Source organism: Leopardus geoffroyi, chromosome B4, assembly GCF_018350155.1.
Source record: "Leopardus geoffroyi isolate Oge1 chromosome B4, O.geoffroyi_Oge1_pat1.0, whole genome shotgun sequence".
NCBI classification, from domain to species: Eukaryota; Metazoa; Chordata; class Mammalia; order Carnivora; family Felidae; genus Leopardus; species Leopardus geoffroyi.
The window spans coordinates 20,803,851-20,823,224 of record NC_059341.1 but is presented as its reverse complement, the minus strand read 5'-3'; the positions used below and the strand labels follow the sequence as shown (position 1 = coordinate 20,823,224).

General features: G+C 40.2%; 1 protein-coding gene and 1 long non-coding RNA gene across 6 annotated transcripts in view; one reads left to right on the top strand and one right to left on the bottom strand.

The window, feature by feature from the left end:
* Positions 1–16,693, bottom strand: part of SPAG6 (sperm associated antigen 6) — a 65,417-nt gene extending 48,724 nt beyond the window's left edge. The window contains exons 1-2 of one of the 5 annotated variants that reach the window (XM_045463263.1): positions 16,541–16,693; positions 16,360–16,455 (exon numbers count right to left, since the gene is read on the bottom strand). In XM_045463263.1, the coding sequence (XP_045319219.1) occupies positions 16,360–16,455; positions 16,541–16,565 (121 nt within the window). In that variant the 5' untranslated portion in view covers positions 16,566–16,693. Of the gene's footprint in view, positions 1–550; positions 618–11,975; positions 11,994–16,359; positions 16,456–16,540 lie in introns of those variants that run through there. The other 4 variants (XM_045463259.1, XM_045463261.1, XM_045463262.1 and 1 more) reach the window with 4 other exon arrangements.
* LOC123590282 lies at positions 606–1,410 on the top strand. The gene is made up of 2 exons (XR_006708700.1): positions 606–718; positions 903–1,410. It is a non-coding gene; the product is annotated as an uncharacterized LOC123590282 (long non-coding RNA).
* Positions 16,694–19,374: the final 2,681 nt, after the last annotated feature.

Genomic DNA, 19,374 nt, shown 5'->3' with positions numbered 1-19,374 from the left:
ATATTTTACCCCCTACAGGTATTTCAGCCGCCCATATATTCAAAAGAATTGTTTGCTTTGTGTATTTTCTCCTCCGTCCTTCTACCACAGCTGGCCCAGGAAAAATAAAATCAATAAACTGACACACCATTCCTTTCCTTCTATCCCTGTATTTAATATCCAAGTTAGGCTTCTATGCGGATGCCTCTGCTCTATCACTCTTTTCCTATATTCCTTGGTTCAGACAGTAGCACGATGGGACTTTTGAAAATTTTTACATCTATACACCTATAAAAGTTTAAAATATCTTTGAATAAGGTCATTTTTGTTAGAGAAAATATTGCCCCAAATTTCTAGTCCTTGAATTGCCTCTTAGTGCTTCGTAATCATCAGTCCCCAGGGACATGTTTTTATCCCTTACGCAGGTTAAGCATGGAAACTTCGTTATTCTAATTACAGGTCTGTCCTAAAAACACAGATAGTGATGCAAGAGGAACGAAGGAAGGAGGTAATAAGGGAGGGAGAAAGGAGAAAAGCAGCACATACAACATAAAAAGAAATTCTTCCTTACCTTCCCTTCCATTAGGAATCCATGGTGATTGGTCCTTGGTGAATGAATGCATGAAAATTTAGAACGCATAAATTACAGCAGTTTGAATAATGGCTGCAATATCTGATAAGCAAGGTCTCTAGTGACAGCTAATGACCTCCCTGAGGTCTCTACTGAAGGAGCCAACAGGTACTATCTAATATTAAAAATAATTCACATATTATACTCTAATCTCTATAAAACGATTCTGTCTCCTCTATAAAAGCTGATTAAACGGTGTGAAATGTTTCTAAAATTTATAGGATAAATCTTTACAATCCCTCCCCTCCCAACTTTATCGCTTTGAGTTTCTTTTCTATTTTTCTTGTTCCAGGGCCATACTGTCTGAGCAATTAGACATTGCTTCTAATACCTACACTGCAAATCCAGTTATGCGAAAACAACAACAAAGACAACTTTGCTGACTGCCCACAGTCATTGGCTCAAAACATGGACCAGGGTTTACCGCCGGCAAGTGCTAGGATTACACATATGAGCAAAGACAGCTCCTCCTCTCAAGGAACTAATAATCTAGGGGAGCACATGGTAAACTAGACTCAAAATAATCACAGCTCTTTTTTTTTTTTTAATTCCTTTTAACACAACACAGGCCTAATGACTTTGACTTTGCACACCAATTACAGATGTAAACCGGGACGGAAATGTCAGACAAAAAAAAAAAAAAATCCCATTCTCTTATTAAATGTATATAATGTATAGACATATCTGCTGTGCTTTATAAAGATATTTAACATCCCAACTTTGTTCCTTTAAAACAAGTACCTGCAAACTGGCCCTTTGGGTCCGTTGTTAAGCCCTAGTAAAGATTTCTGGTTACCCTAGTTACCTCTCACCTTCTTTGTGCTGCTTTTCAATTTTAAAAATTTTTATTTTTTTCTTGTGGTAAAATATACATAACAAAATTGATCATTTTAACCATTCTTAGGTGTACAATTAAGTGTTGATTAAGTACAATTGTGCAACCATCATCACTATCATTTCCAGAACTTTTTATCATCCCCTAACAAACACTCTCTAACTTCCCCTTTCCCCCTACCTCTAGGCTCCTGGTAACCTCTATTCTATTTTCTGTGTCTTATTTGACCTATTTTAGGTATCTCATATAGGTGGAACCATACAATATTTGTCCTTTCCTGTCTGACTTTTTTCACATAGCATAATGCTTTCAAGGTTCGGCCATGTTGTACCATGTTTTGGAATTTCTTTCCTTTTTAAGACTGGATAATATTCCATTGGATGTATAGACCTCATTTCGTTTATCTGTGCATCTGTTGACAGACGTTTCGGTTGCTTCCACCTTTTGGTTATTTGAATAATGCTGCTATGAATGTGGATGTACAAGTTTCCATTTGAGTCTCTGCTCTCAATTCTTTTATGTGTGTGTGTGTATAGTGTGTTTCTGTACATATACACATTATCTATCTATCTATCTATCTATCTATCTATCTAAGTACAGTTGCTAAACCAAGTGGTAACTCTATGTAAGGAACTATCAACTATCAACTGTTTTCCGTGGTAACTTTCTATGCACCATTTTATATTCCTACCAACAAAGAGTTCCAGTTTTCCACATTCTCACCAACACTTGATATTTGTAATAGTTGTTTATAATAACCATCCTAATGGACATGAAATGGTATCTTGCTGTGGTTTGATTTGTATTTCCCAAATGAATAGTGATGTTGAGCATCTTTTCATGTGCTTATTGTCCACTTGTATGTCTTCTTTGGAGAAATGTAACCTATGTAAGCCTTTTACCCATTTTTAAGTGGATTTTGTTATTGTTGAATTGTCGGAGTTCTTTATAGATTCTGAATATTAATCTCTTATCAGATATGTGCTTTGTAAATATTTTCTCCCATTCTATGAACTGTCTCTTCACTCTCTTGATGGTGTCCTTTGATGCCCTTGTTTTTTTAGACTTAAAGTGAAATGATTTCTACCATATATATTCTTTACTTTCCAACTTTACTCAAAATTACCATAAGCACAAAATGTTAAACGTTATAAATTTTACAAAGCTTTAAACATTTAAATTCCAACAGTAATCTAAAACATCTTGCTACATGACCATTTACTATGAAACTGCTGCTATAGTTCATTTAAGTTTTAGAAGTGATTTCTACATGCAATTAACGAATACACAGTAAAGGCTTCACCTTAGACTGTCAATGTTTCCATCTGACTGGGGCATTCTGTTTGGGGTCCAATAAGAATGGAGAAGAAGCTTCATGCTTTAGAAATAGGACTCTCTTGCCCTGCTTGTTACATGACTGCCTATGTCGAGCCAGGTAGTTAAAAGTATGTATCTAGAGGGAGATTGTTTGGGTTCAAATCTGGGCTCTGCCATTTCTCAGTCCTCAACAAGGTTACTGAACATCTCTGTGTTTCAGTTGCCTCATGTAAAATGGTGACAAACTTCATAAAGTTGTTGTGAGAATTAAAATGGGTCAAAGATTCTAAAGTGCTAGACAGATTAGTTGGGATAGAATAAACACCAGTAAATGCTTAATAAATAAAAGTGTAAAAGGAATCAATTCCCTATGTTGACCATGTTTTTCATCAACATGTTATTATTATTCATGCATATGACTCATTAATTAATCAATTCCTTTCATTGTGAAGAAATATTTAAAGTTCTGTGGGCCCACAGATTGAGCTTTTCTACTATGTGTTTTAGAATTACTATGGAATGAATAATTAGTCACCATTAATTCAAGAAATATCTATTAAGAGAGGTGCCTGGCTGGCTCAGTCGGTTAAGCCTCCAACTTTGGCTCAGGTCATGATCTCCTGATTCGTGAGTTCAAGCCCCACATCAGGCTCTCTGCTGACAGCTCAGAGCCTGGAGCCTATTTCAGATTCTGTGTCTCCATCTCTCTCTGCTCCTCCCCCACTCATGCTCTGTCTCTTTCTCTCTCTGTCAAAAATAAACATTAAAAAAAAAAAAAAAAAAGAACATGCAAGGTATTGAAAACAGAATTGTCCTTGACTTCAAGGAAGCGATACAAGGGTCATGAGAAGTAAACAAATAAAACATTATGATATATGCAACTAAAAAAGAAATAGAGGAGGAGCCTGGGTGGCTCAGTCGGTTAAGCATCTGACCTCGGCTCAGGTCTGATCTCACCGTTCGTGAGTTCGAGCCCCGCATAGGGCTCTGTGCTGATAGCTCAGAGCCTGGAGCCTGCTTTGGCTTCTGTGTCTCCCTCTCTCTCTCTGATCCTCTCCTGCTCACACTCTGTCTCTCTCTCTCTCTCTCTCAAAAATAAATAAACATTAAAAAAAATTTTTTTAAGAGAAATAGAGGGTGCTCTGCAGAAATATAGTGGAGCATCTAACCCTGGCCTTGAGGAAGGCAACCCAAGGAAAGGGACATCTACATGGAGGTCTGAAGGCTCTCAGGCAGATCACAGATTGTCTGCTGAAATAACTGGAGGGAGTGGGGAAGGGAAGGACTGGAGAGTTTTCTACCCAGAAGGAACTATATAAATGAAGCTCAGGACCAAGAGAGTTAGGGGGCACTTGGTGGCCCAGTCGGTTAAGCGTCCGATTTCAGCTCAGGTCATGATCTCAATGTTTGTGGGTTTGAGCCCCAAGTCAGACTCTGAGCTAACAGCTCAGAACCTGGAGCCTGCTTTGGATTCTGTATCTCCCTCTCTCTGTGCCTCTCCCCTGCTCTTGCTGTCTCTCAAAAATAAACATTTAAAAAAGAACCAAGAGTTTGATATGTTGACAAAACTTGGAATGCAGTATGACTATAGTACAAGAGGGAGCAAAGAAAGGGTTGGGAAAAGAGGCCTAAGAGATTAACAGAGACAAAAGTACTTAAGAGCCCAATAAACTATTTTAACTGTTTTGAATTTAATCTGAACATTAGCGTCAGTGTTTTTGTACTTTGTAACGAAGGATCACCGATCACACTGGGGAGAATGGATGAAAGGAGACAAGATGGGAGGCAGGAAGACCACTTAGGAAGCTACTGTATGAGTCTAGGCCAGATGTGAAGACAGCCTGAAGAATACTAATGGCAAAGGGAGAGAGAAAAGTGACTATCTAAAGAGATATCATCTAATATCTAATATCTAAAGAGATATTAACCAGACAGATTATTGTGAAGAAGAGGGAGGAGTCAGTGATACTTGCAAGTTTCTGGCTTGGACAAAGGATGCATGATTGTCTCAGACTGTTGAAGAGGCCATGATAAATTCATACTGGCCTGAAACGTTGCGTGGGAGGGCTGATCTGGCAAGAGACAAAGCTGGAAAACTTGATTGGGGCCAGGTCAAATTTGGCTGTAGATCAAAATAAGATTTTGTGATGTTATTCTAAGTGAAATGGAAAGCCATGGGGAGCTTATTGTTTATACCACTTACTCTCAGGGAAGCAAATAAATGAGAATGAAGACATTGAATAATTCCAAGGTCTAACATGGATGGCTGGGCAGGCTGTGTACTGCACAAATCCAGGGGATGCCAGTCACATAAATCATGATATAAAAGGCACTTCTAAAGTTGTGCAAAGCGCAGCAGCCATCCTTGCTGTAGCATGTTCCATGGTTCTCTCATTTGTTTTATGTGAATAAATGTCTTATCTTCCCAATAAAATAATAAACATCTCTAGAGCAGTTTGTTTTCCTTTTTTAGGATTTGAACAATCAGATTTTTAAATGCCATACACCAAGAGCTCTTATTTTATTAATTTCTTTACATCCAAGTTAGTTAGCTTACAGTGCAACAATGATTTCAGGAGTAGATTCCTTAATGTCCCTTACCTATTTAGCCCATCCCCCCTCCCACAACCCCTCCAGCAACCCTCTGTTTGTTCTTCATATTTAAGAGTCGCAGAGTTCGTTTTATGCTTCTTTTCTATTTATCAAATTACCTGGCACAGGTCTGAATATACAACTAACCCTTATTGAAGCGCTTGTGATCTTGACTCTATTACAACTTTACTACACTAAGCACTACCTACTCTATCACAGAGTAAGACTAATTACACTTACTGATGTTCGCAATTTTACATGTTTTTACTTCTGCAAGTTATTACATGTACATGACTATATTTTTACTCAAGCAATTTCCATCACACTGATGCATTTGACAACATGTTCTCATTTTCCTTCACTGGTCATTTTTTACTTGAAAATATTGAAGTGTTTTTCCCTTGATTTTTTTTTTTTTTTTTTTTTTTTTTTTTTTTTTTTTTTAGAGCTAAGAATTTTCAGGCCTTGATTTGGTTTCTCCCAGTCTCTGTGATTATATACCACGGACTACTATTCCTTCATTTGATTAAGAAATCATAAAATTTCAGGGGCGCCTGGGTGGCTCAGTCAGCTAAGCGTCACACTTTGGCTCAGGTCATGATCTCACAGTTTGTGGGTTTGAGTCCCACATGAGGCTCTCTGCTGTCAGCACAGAGCCCACTTTGGATCCCCCGTCCCCTTTTCTCTCTGTCCCTCCCTCGCTTACACTCTCCCTCTCTCAAAAAATAAACACTTAAAAAAGAAATCATAAATTTCGGTATCATATCTCTTTGCCCTGTTTTCTGTGAAATACTTCTTTGCGGCTACAACTATAAAATCAATTATGATTTTAAATGTTATATCCCTTACAACACACAGAGAGTCCTGTAATTTATTTAAAGGGTCAGAATGAATTGTGAAATGTATGGATAGTCTTTTTGCACAGAATTCACCTGTAATGATAAGTGATTCAAGAAAAAGCTATGTTCTTCTTTTTAACGTACTCTCATAACTACAGTATCCTCTGAATTTTGTTTGGTGAGTCACTGTTAATTTAGGTGTTTGTGAGTGAAGGGCTCCCACATCCGGTATGTCATTAAGTGGGGAGGGGTGAGAAGAAGCTGGGACCAAGACCACTGACTCCCACAGGCAGCTAGCAGCTCTTCTAAGAGGGCACAAAGCACACTTTACCATGTACCAGGGACTCCCCTAAGAAATTTACAAATATTAACCCATGGGGCACCCGGGGGGCTCAGTCGGTTAAGCGTCCGCCTTCGGCCCAGGCCATGATCTCATGGTTTGTGAGTTTGAGCTCCACGTTGGGCTCTGTGCTGACAGCTCAGGGCCTGGAGCCTGCTTCGGATTCTGTGTCTTCCTCTCTGCCTCTCCTCTGCTCATTCTCTCTCAAAAATGAGTACGTTTTTAAAAAATTAAAAAAATATATTAACCCATCAGTCATTATTACAATTCTATGAGGCATATACTATTTTATAGCTCTAGTGTCTATGCTTTCCTGTTTCTCCTCCCCAATATCAATCACAGACCATTTGCCAATGAAAACGGACCTATATGTGCATACCAAAGGGTATAATCTGTTGCGTTCATTCTACCATTAACACATCTGTAGCTCCCTTCCCTGATGACCGTATTAAACCAAGATTTCATTCATTCTTCCAGTGCCAACTCTTCGACTCTTAACTGGGTCATGGCCACCACTGTCTATATGAGAGATCTGAACTGAGTAAGTACACAGAGCATAAAAGTTATGGCAAGTTCAATTCATAATACGTGAGATAAAATTATTGGAATTAGCGGGTTTATAATTACATGAAAAAATATCAAATGGGCTTTTAATATAGTTTTCTTTTTTTAATTTTTTTTTTTAACGTTTATTTATTTTTGAGACAGGGAGAGACAGAGCATGAACGGGGGAGGGTCAGAGAGAGGGAGACACAGAATCTGAAACAGGCTCCAGGCTCTGAGCTGTCAGCACAGAGCCCGACGCGGGGCTCGAACTCACGGACCGCGAGATCATGACCTGAGCCGAAGTCGGCCGTTTAACCGACTGAGCCACCCAGGCGCCCCATATAGTTTTCCAATGAACATGCAAATTCCATGTATCCAAACCTCTATTTTCAGCTAAGATCACTCTCTTGAGTCCCAGAGCCATATATATCCAAATTGCTTACTACAGGCATGGACACATAGATATCCCTGACACTTCAACTTCACCACTATTACCGAAATCACCATTTCCTTCTGCTTTTTGTATCCTTTCTCCATTAAGGAATGGCAACCAGAAGACTGTGAGTCACCTTGAAGTCCTCTCCCTCCGGACCTGCCCCTGCCCCTCCTACGAAGTCACAAATTCTACAGATCTGTCATGCAGCATGAGTCCTAAAGCAAAAATGGGCACATGGTCTTCCTGATCCTGTTTTAATCCCCTCCAGTCTACTCTCCACACAGCTGTGAAAATGGTCTCTCTAAAACCCCAAATTGGGGTGTCTGGTGGCTCCGTCAGTTAAGCTTCCGACTACGGCTCAGGTCACGATCTCGCGGTCCGTGAATTCGAGCCCCGCCTCGGGCTCTGTGCTGACAGCTCAGAGCCTGGAGTCTGCTTCAGATTCTGTGTCTCCCTCTCTCTGCCCCTCCGTCACTCACGCTCTCTTTGTCTCTCAAAAATAAACAAACATTAAAAAAATGTTTTTAAATAAATAAAAATTTTAAAAACACACACACAAAATGGATCCCTTTGTTCTTCTAATGAAAGCCCTTCAATGGCTTGCTACCAATTTCGGGATAAATCCAAACTTTGGATGAGGTCCTTTATAATTAGGCCTGTTTTCCTCTGCAGCCACGGACTTTCCTCTCCCGGCCATATTATCTCAAGAAGCTCCTGCCAGATCTAAACATTTGTCTTTTCCATCAAGTACCACCTCTTCTCTTGCCTCTGTGCCTTTGCACATAACATTCCCTCTACCTGAGCACAGTTTTCCTCTCTCCCATCTTCATCTGGCTGTCCTAGGAAACTCGGCTGGATAATATCTCCTTCTAGAAGCCTTCCATGAAAGCACCCTTCATTTCAAAAGCTTGAGTTAGATACCCTTCATAGGTGCTCCGTATGTCTATATATTGGACGCTTATCAAATAGCATTTATATATCTCTCCTGTAGCAAATAAGCTCCTTAAAAGTATCATCTCTGCCTTCTATTTTTGCATGGCCAGCATCTAAGCATGCACCTGGCCCTTGGATACTCAATAAATGTTGAACGATGAATGAGCAAGCTGCAAAACTTAATGTGCAACTTTCTCTTTTTAGGCCAATTTTAGTTCAAAGAAAAACAAAATAAGCTTCTGTTTGGAGTCACTTTTTAAAAGGTTTAGAGGTAAATAGTGGTGATGGCTGCATAACATTAGGAATGTAATTAATGTCGCTGAATTGTGTGGTTCAAATGGCAAGTTTTTAAAAATTAACAATGTACCGGAGTGCCTGGCTGGCTCAGTCAAAAGAGCAAACAACTCTTGATCTCAAGGTTGTGAGTTCAAGCCCCATGGTGAGTATAGAGATTAAATAAAAAACATTTTTAAAAATTAACAATGTACCAAAACCCACTGAACTTTACACTTAAATGGGTGAATTGTATGGTATGTAAATTGTACCTCAGGTGATTTTTAGAAACTATTTTTAAAATGAAAAAATGGATTCTAAAATATATGGATAAACATATATATATTATATATATATGTTATAGTTTTTTTTTTTTTAAGTTTATTTATTTATTTAGACAGAGAAAGTGTGTGCATGTCAGCAAGGGAGGGGCAGAGAGAGAGGGAGAAAGAGAATCCTAAGCAGATTCTGTACTGTTACAGCAGAGCCTGAGATGGGGCTCAAACCTACAAATTGTGACATCATGACCTAAGCCAAAATCAAGTTGGATGCTCAACCGACTGAGCCACCCAGGAGCCCCATGTTCATAGTTTGTTTTTGAAATAGATGGGTTATTTAAACTGTTCCCTCGCCTTGCATCACCCCATATAGATATAATTCTATTCTAATTTGAAAGTCTTCTGGAGTGCTGCAGACACTGGATTAGTCTTGTCTTCTTTCGTCAGTGTGTTTCCTCTTTTAAATTTGTACCTTTGATACCCACTTGCCTGCAGAAAATTGGAATGTCCATCAATGGGGTCAGTAGAGAATCAATAGGTTATACAAGAATGGTCTGTTCCAAGAGGTTTCAGGGGTAATATTTGGAGAGGGCTCTTTGGAAGGTAATCAGCTCAGAAGTCTATCTTTAGATAAACTGTTGTATTTTATTCATACTCCACTTACTTGACAATTTTTTGAGATGGTTTACTGTAAAAGATACAGATACAAAGAGAACGATTAAGAGGCATGTAGTAGAGAGATGGGGACTATTTGTCAGAAATATAGGCTAGAAGGGGCGCCTGGGTGGCTTGGTCGGTTAAGCGTCTGACTTCGGCTCAGGTCATGATCTCACGGTCCGTGAGTTCGAGCCCCGCATCGGGCTCTGTGCTGACAGCTCAGAGCCTGGAGCCTGTTTCAGATTCTGTGTCTCCCTCTCTCTCTGCCCCTCCCCTGTTCATGCTCTGTCTCTCTCTGTCTCAAAAATAAATAAACGTTAAAAAAAAAAAAGAAATATAGGCTAGAATAGCTGCTGCAACTGAACTCTAAATATGTCACTGAGTTTCCTGGCAGCAAAAGCAAAACTGGAACTACTTTGTAAAATGAGGCAGGAACAATTTTTTTTTTCCTGAAATGTCATACGTAGGCCTAGCTTGACGCATAATAGTTAATAAAGATTGGTTGAATATAAAAGTGCATCTTTACATTAAAAAAAAAAAAAAAAACCTTTAACAACAAAATGGACAATGTCTTCAGTGGGATTTAGATTTAAAGAGGCTGTGGGGAACTCTAAGTATCCATTTTTAAATAAGCCCTCAAAAAAAAAAAAAAAGGGCATACTATTAGAATAATTCTACAAAGACATTTCTATGGAAAACCAATGTAAGCTACTCTATGGATATAAATTAATGGTGATTCTAATGACACAGAGATAGAACTTAGAATATACAGAAAAGTGGACAGAGATAATTTCCTTGAAGACACATGCACACATACATAATTCACCTGGACGTAGAACCTGAATAAGTAGTAACTTTAAAAATGAGGCACCCTGGGGCGCCTGGGTGGCGCAGTCGGTTAAGCGTCCGACTTCAGCCAGGTCACGATCTCGCGGTCCGTGAGTTCGAGCCCCGCGTCGGGCTCTGGGCTGATGGCTCAGAGCCTGGAGCCTGTTTCCGATTCTGTGTCTCCCTCTCTCTCTGCCCCTCCCCCGTTCATGCTCTGTCTCTCTCTGTCCCAAAAATAAATAAACGTTGAAAAAAAAATTAAAAAAAAAAATGAGGCACCCTTACGACAGAAAATGGGGTATGTGGCAAAACCAAGATTTCACCTGAAAATTAGGGAAGTCTGACACGTTCAGAGGAGCCGTTCCCACCCACCACAATGCAAGACCAAATTTTTCTCAAGGTGTGGCCCTGGGTTTCTCCTAGAGCCAGTTCATCTCAGTAGAAACCCCGAAGATCTGACCTCAGTGAACGTGGAGTAAAAGTCCTTCACACAAAGCATGGCCAAATAAAAAAAACAAAGGCAAGTGTTAAATACATGCTCACATGGACCAGCCGACAAGTACCAAGTGCCCGCCTCTTCAAGTGCCCTACCTCCCGTGTTGTCCGAAGGCCCAGGGGAGCAGGCAGTCCAAGGCAGCCAACCACCTTGGGCTCTGGTGAAGTCTTTCCTTTGCGCTCTCCCTCTCCCCGATCCCAGCAGGGACTCACTCAGTCTAACAGCTCTCCGAAGTGCTATCTCGGTTTGCAACCTCCAGTGGATTACTCACTTTTCCTGGGGTGCTTTTAAAGAGCTTCTGGCTTGATAAGGCTTCCCTTAGAAGCCCAAGGAAGTCGAAAGGTCCTCTAGCATTCTGAGTCCAGCATAAGCCCTAAATCCAACTCCCACTCCCTCAGACTTCTAGGTACTTCTCAGTTAAAGTTACTCCTCTGCGTCTGGCCTCCAGTCAAGCTCCCATAATGGTCTTCTAGGAGACCTCAAAGCCAATTACACACCATTACTAGACAGCCATTGGTACCCAAAGGCCTAAACAGATGACTTGTTTTAACGGTGGTTAGGAACTCCTAGAACCAGCCAGAAATAGCTTACTAATACCTACAAGATACGCAGAAAGAGTGCAATGTCAGGCAACAGCTAAGAAACATGTACCAGTCTCAGTTTGGCCAGGACTGACTTTGTCTGTGATGAAGGCAATTATCCGACCATTTGGGGGCTTAAGTATCCACACTCAAGAGTCATACTCTACCTACCTGACCTGTTATAACGGCAAACTTTTAAAGAGATGTGAAAACACTTAGAAAAATAATTATTCCTTCTTTCATTCTATTTAAATATGTTGAACCTCTGCTCCACGCTCAGCATTATGCTAGGCGTGGAATTTACATTTTGTGGAGAAAACAGAAACTAAATCGATCGTGATGAGTATCGTGATGAGTATCATTAAAGAGAAATATTAGGAGCAAGGAAAGCATAAATCAAGAGACTTAACTTACTGTGAGGGCTCAAGGAAGGTTTCCCTGAGGAATCAACATCTAAACAGAGCCAGGAAGAATGAGCAGAAATTAATTAGGCAAAGAAGTATAGGAAAAGTTCTAGTCCGAGGAGCAAAAGCCATGAAAAAACATTGAAATGTCAAGAGGAGTTAGGAAATATTTAAATAACTTTTCAAAAACATTAATTTGTCACATAAAGTTTCCCCACACAAACTTGCCATTTCTAAGCCCCACTCTTATAGGATCATCCATAGCCTGGATTTTTTTTTTTAAATCAATCATCCAGTTTTTCCTAAGAAAACTATGATATCCTAGCCCTAGTTATATTATTTTCTACTTATGTATCAGTGGTTAGATAACAAAGCAGATAAATGGGTTTGGAACACAGAATAAAATTTGGAATAATCTTGTTTTTAGGATATTATTGCATATTATTAACACATATTAGTAAGTGCACACAAGTTCAGAATTTTTGTAGTTCCTGAAATGTTTTCCACTTAAGCAAACCAACAAACAAAACACAAAAAACCACTATCCCTATCCTTTAAGAAAAGATCAGTGCTTTAATTATCATGCATTCACATTTCTAAGACTCCTTTTATATTCATGAAATTTAAATAGCATGATTAGTTAAGGGGTTTTGTTTTGTTTTGTTTTTTTCTTTTTGTTTTTTGTTTTTGAAGTTGCTCTACTCATTATCTTTTCAGTTTCAATATCCTTTGGAACAGAGAATCATGGTACTTGTACCTACCAGGCTGTTTTAAACACATTACAAATGCTTACTACAGGCTTTTCCTTCTCAGCAAATTGAGATGCTAAACCATTAATCTGAACATTTTCACCTGGCCCCAGACACAGGAAATTGAAAATCATTTTGTGTCAACACATAAGACTTATTTCCTTGAATTCTAAACCCATCAAATTGCCTAAATTTGCAAATTAGCTTCAGGCAGATGCCTATTTAAAGTGTCAAGCAGTTCTCCATTCCTGCTCTACTGAAAACGTGCATAACTCCTGATTAGGAACGTTTATTGTTTTGCAATAGGTTATATGTTAAATATTACAAAGTATTACTTTAAACTTTACCCCCAATTTTTCTTACATAAATACCTGCTTCAGAAATAGTTCATATAGCTAAGCAGGTTAAGAAGAATTTTCTTGGGAGTTTTTATATTAGCTTACCATGAAAGACAGAATTTCTAAGCAACCTAAGAGTGGCCTGATATTCCCAAATGCCACAAAACATGTTTCTTATATTTTGCAACAATCACCTCCATTTGCTGAAATTCAACAACTGGTAGAATTAACAGTGTATTATCTCTACTATCCACAATGTGTTACATGTGTTACTGCTTATTCAAGGGGGGGGGGGAGAAGTATCAAAATTCATTTTTAAATAGCTGCACAGATGTATTATTGGTTCTAAGTACAGAGTTGGCGAGTGCATAAAGAGATTTTATAACAAACATTAAACTTTGTAATGTTTTCACCTATGTTTCTGATTTAGAAGGAACAAAATCTCAGTAAGGAAAAAGTAACTCTAGGTTATAGACATATTGTATACCATTTTTTCTAGCAACAATTTTGTTTAGAAATCAAAATCATTTTTTGTCCAAATACTCTGAAGATGACACCTTGCAGCCCTTTGTTTGCTTTAGTAATTAACTTGGGACATAATATTCTTATTAGCACATCAGAGATGTAATGAAAAAGATCAGAGATTTAAATGAAACAAAACTCCATTGATAGTTTTTACCTTTAAAGTTCCTTCCACAGTGAATGAATTCAAAAATTCTCAACAAGTGAACTAATACTGATTTATCGTGATGTCTATATGGGAAATATTTCTCACCTTATCTTGGATCCATGATACGTATTTAGTAAAGCAGTTGATTAAAGGAGAAAAGTGAGAAGACTAAACAAAACAAAACCCTCTCAGGTATGCAGAGAGTATGTGAAAGTCAGGAATAAAATGCATTGGTATTTTATTCTACCAAAATGAAGTCACTTGACTGGAAAAAAAAAAAAAGCTTGGTAAGTGATGCATATATGTTGTGGCTCTTTTGAAAGTATTTTAAAATCCATGTTGATTTTTTTTTTTAAAGAACAAACCATTTGAATGGTTTATAGACCAGTAAGTGCTCATAACAAAAGCTTACAGATTGTGATTATTTTAATTAAAAGAATAAATATATTGGAATATCCATTAGCTGTCTTAATGTAAAATTATTAAAGGAGTGCTTAAGTTGAATCTACGTAACATGAAATATGTTAAAAATATTTTTCCTCAAGAAAAACAATCTTAGCATTCTGTCAACATTGCAGACAACTTCAAAACACTGTTATATTCCTTTTGTATTCCATTCCTGCATGAGCCAGACCATGAGTGGAAATAGGTGGCTGTTTAAGATGTCATATCTAAGTCACTTATACTTTGATGATCACTTAGCCTAATGATTAAATTCCATAACATAGTCTACATTGTACACATACAGGAAGAGATAACCTGCCACTGTTATACTAAAATGTGATGCTCTGTATCTTAAGTGTTATTTATACCCCTGTATTTCAGTATCAAATTTTTAAAATAATGCCAGTCATTTTCCCTTTCAAAAAATGTTTTAGTTTAGCTAAAATATAGTATACACATAGTTCAGAAATTACATATGTGTAAAAAGTAAGTGCCCATTCACAAAAGCAACTGAGTAGGACTGGGGGGGGGGGGAAACTAAAACTTAAGTGCATTTAAAAATATAATATGCTCTTATAAACTTATATTAGTCACTATATATGAAATACTGTGCCCAACACTGCTATGGGTACTTTGAGGAGTACATACTCTTGCTCATAAGCGCACACACACACACACACACACACGCAGAAGACAATCCACATGAAACAAACACAGAACAAAAGATTACCAACTTTGACATTTTCAAAAGGAGAACAGATTAGTGGTTGTCCAGGGTTAGGGACAAGAAGAACGTGGGTGTGGTTCTAAAAGGGCAAAAAAAAGTGATCCTGGCAGTAAGAAAGTGTTCTCTATCTGGATGGATGCACACGGGATAAAACAGTATAGAACTAAACGCACGCACACACACACACACACACACACACACACACACACAAGTACAAGCAAAACTGGGAAAAACCGAATAAAATTGATAGATTTTTTGTCAGTGCCAATTGTCCTACCATACACACTTTTGAGGCACAGGGGAGCTCTATTATTTCTTACAACTGCATGTAAATCCACAATTATCCCAAACCAAAGAGTTTTAAAACATGATTATCCAATACACTTTCTCTATTCCAAATACAACCCCTCCCCCTACAAAAACATACACGGAATAAACACCCAAATCCCTCTCAGTGACAGAAGAAACTGCCGTCTAGGTACAACAGTCATTCCCCTCAAAGAAGCCAGAGTAAACGTTATGTCTAAACATTCTTGCCTTGTCAATGCGTTCTTAAAGTTCTTTTAATTCCGTGTTCATTTGAATGAGTTTTAAAGATCACGTCCTATAAATTGAACGCTTCTTACAACACAGTAGCGATAAAATGCTACCTTAGTTTGAGTTCAGATGTTGGTGGAATCGTCCTTAATCCACCATTATCTTCTCCATCTGCTTATGTTAATTGATAAGAAGCACACCTCCCTCTCCCCCCCCCCCCCCTTCCTCTTTCTAGAGGTTGCCCTGAGCTCGGGCTGGGCGGGGGTGGAATGACAGCACCACAAGGACCTCTCAAAGCTAACGCTCTGCCTACTTGGAATGTCTTGGAAATTATTCAAGCAAACCTCTCTCTGTCACTAATGCAAGACGAGAAATAATGTGTCCACGGCTCTGGAATTCCTTTGGTGTGAGGAAGTCGAAGGTGATCAAAGGCAGGGTGACAGGCAACGGCACCCGCCTAAAATGGGTCTGATTAAGGCGGATTCCCATTCGTGTAAAATGACTTCCAGGCAGTTCGTACGGCCTTGACTTTCAGCCTGACACTTGCCTGGTTGTGAGAAAGATGCAAGGGGGGGACGCCGGGCCCCTCTCGCGCCCGTCTGGAGGCTCTGCCCTCTCGGCCTCACGCCCAGAAAGACCCACTAAGAGAACGAATCCCTCCACCTACAGCGTGCGCGGTGGGCTGTTGGAACTTAGGGACGCCGCCCTCCCGTCCCCACCCTGCTCCTCTCCCAAAGCTCAGCCGGCAGGGGAGCGGGGCGACGGGGGAGCCCGGGGTTGAGGCAGGCGGCCGGGGACACTGGCCGACGAGGGGCCCGGGATCCGGGGTGAGGGGAGGGAGGCCAGGGGGCACCGCGGGGACCAGGACCTCGAGGTGCAGGGGCGAGGCCGGGGGCGCGGAGCGACGCGCGGTCAGGGTGCGGGCTCACCCGCGTTCTGCAGGGTCTCGATGTTTTGGGGTCTGGTCGCCAGCTCCGCCACCATCTGCACGAACTGGGTCCGGGCTTTCTGGTACTGCTCGAACACTGCGGGGGTGGGGGGAGAGACACGGTGCAGCCGCCGTCCCCGCCGTCCCCGCCGCCAGCCCCGTCGGGGCGCCCCGGGCCCTACCTTGCAACACCTGCCTCTGACTCATGGCGACAAGCCCGGCGGCGACGCGGCCGGTCCGCGCCCGGCCTGCGAGGACGCCGAGGGGGCGACCGCCGCGACGCCTCGGCCTCCGACGGGAGCCGGGTCTCTCTGTGTACCCGCGTCTCCCGGGCAACCGACCGGAACCGGAACGCGACCGTCTCGCGGCAACGGCCGGCCCGGGCGTGACGTCACAGCCGCGGTCCCGGGCGCCGGCGACCAGCCCCGGGGGAACTGCGCCTGCAGGGGCCCCGGGGGGCCGAGCCGCAGTCGCCCAGTCGCCGTGGCAGTCGTGCACCGTGGATGTCGCTGTGCTGCGGGCCACGGGCGTCCGCCAGGAGTGCGGGCGTCCGTGCTCACCGAACCCCCAGCCGCGAAGCTTCCAGACCGCGGCGCGCCGACTGGGTCCGGGTTGGGGGTGGAGGGGAGCCCCCAAGAGAACCCCGAGAGGCCAGAAAGCTGCGCCAGGGGAGTCGTCTTGGCTTAGACGGTCAAGAGACGTCTCACGTGTGACCTTGTGTCATCTGATGCAGACATTGTCAGTGCAACCTTAAAGCCAGATGGTTTTCCCCTTTAATCCAGCTTTCATGTCACCTGGCATTTCTGGCTTCAGGATTCCCGGAGGGTCGAGACCAACCGTGTTCGTAACTTTAATTATACTGCTTTAAAAGTATGTGATGAGCAACTCCTAGAGATTCAATGAGAAAAGTAGACGGGAGAACAGTAGAATAAATGTCCTGTCCTCCGTGACTTTCTCCTAGTTACTACTAACTTTGCGGTTTCCTCACTTTTGTGACTTTTAAACGTTTGTCTTTGTCTTTTAAATTTAGCCTTCATTTTGTTGCCTAAATGACATCTCCAAAAGAAAGAGAGAGAGAATCTTCACCTGGAAAGTCTTGATTCTAATTATCTTAACCAGACTTCCCTAGCTTGTAGAACTTTATTTTTTTTTTTTTACCCAGTTTCTTTTAACAAAAATTAAGCACTTAGTCTTGTCACTGGTTTCTAGCTTGCCTGAAAACTGTATAGGAAATGTTTCAATGACAGGTGTCAATTTTAAATGTTTCTCCATCAGAAACTACAATTTCTCCAGGTGGCAATGGAATAGATAGCCACAGCTGCTGCTGAGTAGTGACAAGGCAGGAAACTTCCTGATATCCATAGAAGGGAGTAGGCAGACTTAGCTGTTCTCATATTTGGGGTGCGTCCTCTATAATCTTTAAGATCTCACCCTGACTTGGGTTTTCTGACGCAGTCCTGATATTTAGTGGAGCCGCAGGTAGTTAGGGAAAGGACCAGGAATAAGAGAGAAAAGTGTGTTCACTCAGGTCTCTGCTCTGCCCCGAGCAGGTGGAGGTCTTTTGCTCCGCAAGCTCAGAAGTCAGTGATACTCACAATCCCTTCACCTAACTCCAAAGTCATCAGTTTCACAATGATCTCCACACTTCTCCAAGGAAAGAGGTCCTTTAAAATTAAAGTTTTTGCATGTTCCCATTTAGAGACATAGGGGAAAACAGATTGAGCAAATAATTAAAATGGCAAATAAAACCTTCACTGTAATTTTGTTTTCAGTTCCTTGTTGCATTATGAAAAAAAAAATCCCCGTAAAACTAAAAGGTTCCATATTTGGTTTCAGTCCTTAAATAATTCAAACTCCTAAGCTACCATAGCTGCCATTTTTAGTAATTGTTTTAGTATGATTTCTACTTTAAAAGTGTTGAGATAGGAACTTGATAGTGAAAAAAAATGTCTAAGTCTCATACTACGTATACAAGTCTACTTATGGAATGCTACAAAGTTTAAAAGCTTCAGTTCAAATGGTACATAAGTTATTTTTAACTATAGGTTCTGAATATCTGTCATTAACAGTGTCTCTGGGTTAAATTGTATTGTTTCTAATAAAACATAGTATAGGATTCCTAGTTTATATCTGAAATTGGACACATTAAAGAAGTGGATCTTTGCTCTTTATTCTAGATTTTTTTGAAAAACAGTCTTTAAAATTAAATGGAGAAATGTAACAGAATGATTATAATATACATATAAATGAAGTATCAGCAATTCAAATATAAAATATGGCAGCAGGTTACTTTTACTGACAAGAAAGCCAATCTATATTTTCTGACCCACTTTTCAATTTACTGACTTCAAAATAAAACACCTTCTGTTTTTCAAAGCTAATTGAATGCTCCATGATCACACACACACCTGTAACAGTTAAGTAATGAGAAAGAAAACTGTTCAAAAGGATAGTTCAGGTTCTAAAAAAGTGCTATTTAAGATGACTGTTCTTAAAGTACCATCTGACCTTAAATACAGATATACACTGTACTTGATCTATTAAACTATACATTTGATTGAGGATGAAACATGTTCTCTGAAGAAATTGCAAAAGTGTTTCTATGAAAGATTTTTTTGGAAGCCTGTGGCTCCTTTTGTAAAAAGCTAGTCATGTGTAACTTTAAATTCACTTTTGCATTTAATTTTTTTACTTATGAAAATTAGACTTAAAAAGACAACATTATAAAGCCAGTTTAAATACCTGTTCTTTTTCTCTAAAAATCTGCTTAGGGAATTCAGAAAAATCCCATTATCATGGGAATATATTCCACCCATGCCTAAAAGAAATTTTGCTAATTTTAGCATACATATATTTTTTTTCTTCAGCTCCTAGCCGAATTTTAAAAGTTAAGGCTTTATATGTGCTAATTAGATATTAACATCCACATTTAAAAAATTGTGGAGGTGAATCAAGTGTGTGTGTTCCTCTATCAAGCCAAACATACTAAGTATCAATGTGTGCCAGACAATTGCTA